Below are 8201 nucleotides of genomic sequence, written 5' to 3'. Positions count from 1 at the left end.
TAGAGTAATATAGTAGTTATTTTGAAATAGCATCTCCGATTCATGTACTATTCACATTTTTCTACATTTTTATTTACATTTTGTATTTGTGAATGCTTATTCCTGTCTGTGCATGATCATGCTACATTGGCCCAGCTCAACAAAACTTCAGTTATATCTACTGAACCAAGACACTTTCATGACAGTGAAAGACACCATATATGAAGGGTGGTGTTAAACATGACCAGCAGGATTGGGGCAAGACTGTTTTACCTGTTATTGTATACTGTGTGTAGCAGTGAAGTGAGAATTGGCCACTCTCTGAATGAGGATGAGAGTCAACATGTGGCCAAAAGGAGAGCGACTGTTCCTCAGTGTCTTCAGGAGCACAATATATCCTGCAGTGTGGTAAATCAGATTCTTAAATATATTCCTCAGTCTTATACAATTGTTATGCTTTATGCTACAAATAATTATGCCTATTTGAATCTTTCCTCAAATCAGCATATTGGGAGTGCAATTAATCTACAAATAAATATAAAACATGTTTTTGTTCTTGTTTTTACTGGTGCTGTAGGGACACATGGTGGCTTTAGTTTAGTTTTACAACTAGTATTTGGGTGGGACACCCCTGCTCCTGACACAGCTCATAGGGTGGTCACATTGGAGCGCTGACCGATAACATTATGTCATTCTCTTCAGATCTGTACAATATCTGTACATATTTCAAAACATTGCCCATCATATTACATTTGTGAATGTGCCTGGTCTTCAACAAGCCTGTGCTACATGGGCTACATGAAACTCATGGGCTTACAGGGGGTCTCCCAGATGTGTGGTGGGTTTATGTTGTGTGTTCTAATGACTACAGGACGAGGTACCCAACATTGCTGTGCTGGGCTCTGGTGGTGGGGAGAGAGCTATGATTGGATTGCTGGGGTCACTGAGCCAGCTGAGTGAAGAGAAACTGCTAGACTGCATCATGTATCTCTGTGGCGTCTCTGGATCTACTTGGTACTGATACTGAACATCTAGATATTCTAACTTCTTAGTTATGTCCACACATAGAGCAGCACCTCACATGCTCATCCTGAATATGGCACATCATTCATTTCTATAAAAAAAACTCTTTCAAAAATGCACATACACAAATATGAATTAAATGTAGACATTCAACAAAAAAAAAAAAACAATTCAGTAACATCTCTTTTCTTGATGGGGGTATCCAAATATATGAGAATTCCAGACATTTCTTTTTTAATGTAAACATTGTGTTTCTCTCTGACCTCTGAAGGTGCATGGCATCAGTGTACAAAGAACCAGACTGGTCCAACCAAATGGAGACAGTCAAACAAAACATCATCAAAAGGCTCGATCAGGGCAAAGTCACCTACTATGAACAATACAAAAAGCTGAAGAAAATGTGTGAAAAGGACAACTTCAGTGTAACTGATATCTGGGCATCATTTATTGTGTCTAATGCAGTGAAAGAGGTAAGAATAGTGTCCACAGATCCAGTAGTCAGAAAGCACATTTTGAAGAGATATGTTCATTTACTTATTTAAGATATAAACACAAATATTGCAGTCTGTAATATCTTTGCAGATTGATGAACATGTTCTCACAGAACAGAGGGGTCAGCACAACAATAACCCATATCCGATCTATACAGTGATTGACAAGAAGTCCAAATATGACACACTGTGTAAAGGTATTTTTTTTTTTTTTTATGTGTGTATGTATGTGTGATTATATATGTGTTTGTGTGTGTGTGTGTGTGTGTGTGTGTGTGTGTGTGTGCATGGGTATATGAGTATGGTGGAATTAAATGTTTATAGTATTTTCTGTTTAGATGCTTGTTTGAGATCACTCCATAAGTATAGATGTATGACAGAATTAAAGGTTTATAGTATGCTCTGTTTATAGACACTTGGTTTGAGATTACTCCACATGAGTATGATAGTATGAAATGTTTATAGTATGGTCTGTTTATAGACTCTTGGTTTGAGATTACTCCACATGAGTATGATAGTATGAAATGTTTATAGTATGGTCTGTTTATAGACTCTTGGTTTGAGATCACTCCACATGAGTGTGGCTACTCCCTCACTGGAGCCTTTGTGGATACCAAATGTTTGGGAAGTAGGTTTGTGAAAGGGGCAAAGACTGAGGAACATCCTGAGAGTGACATGCTGTACCTACAAGGTAATACCTGAAAAAGGGGCCTTTTTAGCCTTCACACTCCTACACTTGACTTTTGTTCATAAAGATTAAGGACCAGACTAAGATGTCTACAAGTACCTTTCCTCTATGGAGTGAGCTTTACACCCATTATAGTACAGTGATTCTCATTTGTGCAATTCTTCATCTTTTTCTTTCTTACAGTTTTTTTTTCATAACATTACTGATATTGTTGATTCTCATAACATTGATTATTTAACCACAAGCCAAGCAATTGTCAGGTTGTTAAACTATTAGACTCAAACTTAATCACATGCCCACTGTACGTAAGTTTGTAATGGAGCAAAGAGGAAAGTTATCAGTAATGTTAATTTCTTTTGAATCTGCAGGTTTGTGTGGTAGTGCACTCGCTGATGGAAAAGAGGTAAAAAAAACAATTCTTGAGTGGCTACTCAGATTGATCAGATGCGTGGGCTCTTTTTCAACTAGTAAGTGTTCAAGTCACATTTCTCCTCCACTAGCATTGCAGTCTCCTAGTTAAGCTGTTCCTCATGTTCTTGTTTAGCTTTGATTACCATTTTGCCTTTCCTCATTTCTTTTATTAGTTTCAGATGTTCCTCTTGTTAGCCTGTGTGTTTAAGTCCTGTGTTTCCTCTTTTCATGGTTGGTTATTGTTTGTTTGATTTGCTGTCATTTGTTACTGGTATTGATGTTTCTTTGTTATCGTGTTTATTGTCTTAGTCTATGTTCAATAGTCTGTTTATTCCATGTTTAGCTTGTCTCATGTTTTGCTCCCTGCCTATTGAATGTGCTCTGCTTTCTTTTCTGTTTCAGAGTGCTCTGACTTTAATGAAGGTCATTCTACTCAGCATTTGCATTCTGCCCCAATAACAGCATCACAGTTCAATTCTGAAAATAAAAAAGGTATTGTTAAAAGTAAATGTGTTAATAGTAATATATATTTAAATAATTATTCATTAGTTAATTACTCATTTAAGGCCCTGAACTAGTTTTAACTAATGCTGTTTTGTTTTTTGTTTATTTCATTCTTTTAGAGTCCGTGAATAATGACAAGCTAGTGATGCAGACCCTTCTGGAGTTGAATCTTCACTTCATCAGTGGAAAGGATCGTACAAAACACATAACCAAGATGAATGAATTACTGAAAGGTTGTGTTCACATAAACATTTAATAAAGAACAGTGCATGCTTTATTCAAACTAACAACTTTATTCCTAACATTTTATCTGAAGTAATAAACAAGTATTTAATATAATAACTTACTAATTAAGGGGTTATGCTGACCCAATATTCAATATAGCTTTTTATGATAAGGTCTTATTATTTGTTTATTATCATATCACTAGTTTGTAGTGCCATTTAAAAAGATATACATGATAAACATTTTCTTTAGGAAAGTGTGATAAAGAAGGAAATGAGGTAAAACTTCAAGAACCAATCACAGATGAGATCTTAAGCAACTACACCCTGAAAGTGTGCGATTGTCTCGCTGACTGGTTTCCAAACACAGAGGGTGAGTAGTGACACCAGAGCTGTGCATTACTGATGGATTTTCTAAACAATGACCCTGTCATTTTAGTGCTTCATAGTTTATGCAGATGTGAATGAGCAAGGGGTGACATTCAGTGGTTTCAGAACCTTGGATTTGCAAGGAACTTCTTTTGCTAATGCATTTCCTCTGTGTGTACATAGCAGAAAGTGGGACTCCCCAGTGTCAAACTGAAGCTTGGAGCATGAATGTGCAGGCATTTCGATGTGATGTGATGTTGTTTGGTAATGTATTTCCTCTACATGTACATGGCACAAAGTGTGTTTCTTGTTTTCATTTAATATTCAGTTAGCCTGTGTGAAGAAAGTATTGCACTGGAGGAACTGACTTTCCTGTTTTTCTTATTGTTTCTTCACAGTACTAAAGAAAGCAAACAAAACCACTGAGTATAAAATCAAAGTATCTAAATAATTCATTATTACATTATAATCTGATTTACACTTTACATTTTCTTAAGATGTGTTTTAGAATAACCAAGTCTTCTGTGGTAATTCATAAAATCTTATTCAAGAAGCCAGACTCTGTTCAATCAGTTCTATGAACATCAATAGATTTTACCAAAGCCTATAGTGTGTAATAAAGGCAGGGCCTGGTAGTAAATATCATCAGGAACTGACATACAACTCCAGATTTATTAAACACAGATCATGTTAGTTCAAGACAATATGGTGGCAGGTCTGTCCAGATGTGATGTGTGTTACAGGGTCTTGTCAACCAAGTCATTAGGACTTGTCCTGGAGTGAGTCTATACATTCTAAATATTTATTCTATAAAATTCTATTCATTTTTTCCACTGGTAATTTGTGCCTTTTGAAAGTCACAACTACGAACTGGTAGAAGTGCCTTAATCTGTCTATTTTATTTTGTCAGTCAATGTGATTGCTAAATGCATGAAGAAAGTGTATGAATGGGACTGGGGAACACATTACAACTTTCTCTACAAAATGACAGGTGGGAAATAAAAATTCAACTTTTAATTTTTGTGTTTTATGTTTTTCTGTAATGTCTCCCTTAGCATGGTGCCCTGCATGGCCAGTGTTCATTTTGTGTCAACGCATGCTCTGTGTTTATGCTCCTTCCCCTCAAGTTGCCATGCCCCCTTGTCAGTCATTCATTGGTAGTGTTCCCTGTTTCACCTGTGTATCGTCTGGTGGAAGTCTTCCTGGACAGGTTAGAAAAACAATTGCTGTGGTATGTACAGGTAGTACAGGCAGATGATGGCGGCGTGAGTGGTGATGAGTGGCGTGCATGTATGTATCCTTTATATTAACATTTGGATTACCTTTCAGAAACACATCTCCATTGTTTACTCTGTGTGTGACTACATAATCTGGTTAAAAAAAAATAAGACTACTGCTAATTTAAAGGTTAGAAGATCAGTTTAGTAGTTATCATTATTGTTAGTGTTTATCATGTTTATCGTGGTTCACAATTTTCATTGTTCCAGTTTCAAGGTTGCAAGGTATTCATAACAAAACAGAATCTTCTTGGCAGACTTCTACCAATAAAAAAAGTGTTATTTATTGAATGATGAAACCTCAGTTGACTGAAGTGACTTCAACTGTTTCATCGTTTGACAGCCTCTCTGTTGAGTCCACAGTATGTCTACCTCAGTTACTAACTCGTATTTTATGATGGCCTCCACTGGTTCACACAGGGAGTTGTTTTAATCTTTAATCTGGGAGATCCTAATTTAAGATTCATCCAGTCACTTTAGTAACCCTTCCACATTCATTTGTAGCCCAACATTGCTACCATTGCTGTCTGTCATATCTACTTACAGACTCACCAGCACCTTACTGACTTGCTTCATTTCCTCCACTTTCTCCCACCATTGTTGCATAGTAGACAATAAACATGGCTCCTTAACTTAATTAATAATCACATTAGCGCACACTACAACAGGTTCTGTTAGTTTAGTAATCACATTAGCACGCATTGCAACAAGTTCTAGTAACAGCCCCCTCTTCTACACCCCATCCACATGATTCCACTCATCACATGGTTCCGTTTTGTTTCATTTTTTGCCAACGTGTTGCCATGTGCCTTGTGTTTATGCTCCTTTCCCCACATGTTGCCTTGCCCCTTAGTTAGTAGTGTTCATTGCTTCATCTTTGTCATGTTTCATTCCTTAATCATTATGTGTATATATAGATTATTAGGTGGCCTTTCCAGAGAACTGTTTCTATACATCCATCAGGCATAATAGTTTTATGTGAATAACCCAATAAACAGTTAATAATGAAGTATCAAATATTTAAATTCATTTTCCAGTGTCTATTTCTACAGACAATCCTTGTCTTCTCCAACCACACACTCAGAACACACACATACATGCTTTAAACATTCTAAACAACATTCAGAACATTCTAGAAAACTTTATTTCCTGAAGTAACACAAGCAAAAATAAAGAGGAAATTGTACACAGTGCCTGAACAACTAATTTAATCTTATATAATGAGTATTATTTATCTTTCATTAACAGTTGATGAAGTTCATCCCAGCATCCTTAAGTCAAAGACAAGACAATATGAGGACGCTGGACTGTTAGTCAACTCACCCTATTTCTCTGTACTGAGAAAGGAACGCAATGTTGACCTCATAATTTCCCTTGATTTCAGTGAAGGAGATCCCTTTGAGGTAACGCACACACACACACACACACACACACACACACACACACACACACACACTTAAATATTAAAGATTCCCTAAACTATTTAATAAATAAATAAATAAATAAATAAATACGAGGAGGGCGAGCAGAAAGGTTAAAACCAAACTATCAGGTACAAACTACAAAACATTATGCCCAGGGACCACAACAGAAACCAGGAGTACTTATCTAAGGCATTTTATTCACTGGGGTCTGAAAACCATTAGCAGTTTTAAAGCTATATCATTTTCATGATGGACTCTGTTCTGGGTTGGTTCCTGCCCTGTGATGGACTCCTGCTGTGTTCTGGGTCAGTTCCTGCCTTGTGCCCTTTGCTGCTGGGATAGGTTCTGGTCCCCCACACACCTGAACTGGAATACGTGGTTTAGAAGATGAATGAAAATCTCTAATCTAGCTCATTTTGAAATATTTAAGAAGTTTAGCTAAATAGACATAAAAATTAGATTTTCATACAAGGCTTCTCCCTCATCTATCCTACTGATTGACCAGCTGGCCAAGCTAATAGCACAACTATACAGGAGTCTTGAAAAAAAATTAGATACAAACAAAATCTATCTTCACTACAAGATTCTTATATAATCTCATGAGCTGGAATTTTTTTTTTACAAATGCTTGTGGTGGTTTTAAGATTTGTTATTGTTTAGCCACACCTCCACTCCAGTTAGTTTATAAAGTTAAACTCCCAAGGAGTAAGGGTCACCAGATCTGCCTTGAGAGGCAAATGTGTTATTCCATTTAGAAAAAGTTATTTTTTATTAATCTGCTTTCTCTATAATTTATTATTTATTATAACTCTGTAATAATGTGAGAGCGGTCCAGGAGCGCAGCAGTGCCGTTCAGCTGTGGGTCAGGGAGATCCAGAGGCAGGGCTGCGTCAGTCAGCAGTGGGTCCGGGAGAACAGCCACTGGAACAGACCTGATATAAGAAACAGGAATACATATATATGGTCATACATGTTTAACACATGTGCACACTCACACACAGATAATTAAGAACATTCAAATTTTCCCCCTTATAGACAGTGGATAAAGCTGCTCAAATGTGTAAAGATCTTCAGATCCCGTTCCCTACAGTTGAACACCCAGGAAATATTAAAGAACCAGAGGACTTCTATGTGTTTAAGGACAACCCCAATGCTCCAGTTGTGATTCACATGCCTCTTTTTAATGCTGTTAACTGTAAAGGTAACTATAATATACAGTAAACAAACCTCCATAAGTGTAACTAGCTTCACTGTGCATGCAAGATATGAGCACAAACCACATGTTTCTCAAATCCTGAAATGAAGTAACAAACATGGCAGAGTTATACATGATCAATGTCTGTGTTTCCTCAGGTGAAGTTAAGAAGTGGGGAAAAAAATACAAGACCGTTTACTTGGTTTACAGGGAGGAAATGATCAGTGATCTTTTGGAGAAAGCTGGTCTAAACATCAAAAACACAAAGGAGAAACTCCTGAAGGAGATAGAAGAAGTCATTCAAAGAAAGAAGAATTAGACAAGAAACCCATGACCAGGTTGAACATGATTTTGGAGAATGTGATGGTATATACATTTGTAACTGGATATTCAACAAGATATGTGTTAATCAATCAACACGTGATCATAAATATGTTGTGCCTGATTAAATAGATCATGTTTGAATTATTTTTTGTTTCTCTTTCACCATTAGCTCTAGGATAAGGTATTCAACTTATTGTTGGTGCAGGGAATTCAGTTTATTATTGCTTTTAAGTAACTGACATATATGAATACTACTACACAATCAAATCTTTCATGTATGGATATTTAGGTG

At 36.6% G+C, this 8201-nt stretch overlaps 1 protein-coding gene across 1 annotated transcript; it reads left to right on the top strand.

The window, feature by feature from the left end:
* The first annotated feature begins 282 nt into the window (after positions 1–282).
* LOC118241145 (cytosolic phospholipase A2 gamma-like) lies at positions 283–7904 on the top strand. Its single transcript, XM_035525059.1, has 13 exons — positions 283–387; positions 851–993; positions 1274–1472; positions 1585–1690; positions 2044–2184; positions 2550–2648; positions 2995–3084; positions 3216–3290; positions 3574–3693; positions 4600–4680; positions 6215–6369; positions 7426–7591; positions 7744–7904. The coding sequence occupies exons 2-13, from the start codon at positions 902–904 to the stop codon at positions 7902–7904; spliced, it is 1485 nt and encodes a 494-aa protein (XP_035380952.1). The 5' UTR covers positions 283–387; positions 851–901.
* Positions 7905–8201: the final 297 nt, after the last annotated feature.

Source organism: Electrophorus electricus, chromosome 4 (genome assembly GCF_013358815.1).
Source record: "Electrophorus electricus isolate fEleEle1 chromosome 4, fEleEle1.pri, whole genome shotgun sequence".
NCBI lineage: Eukaryota > Metazoa > Chordata > Actinopteri > Gymnotiformes > Gymnotidae > Electrophorus > Electrophorus electricus.
The sequence above is the reverse complement of the archived record's forward strand: the minus strand, read 5'-3'. Positions and strand labels throughout refer to the sequence as shown.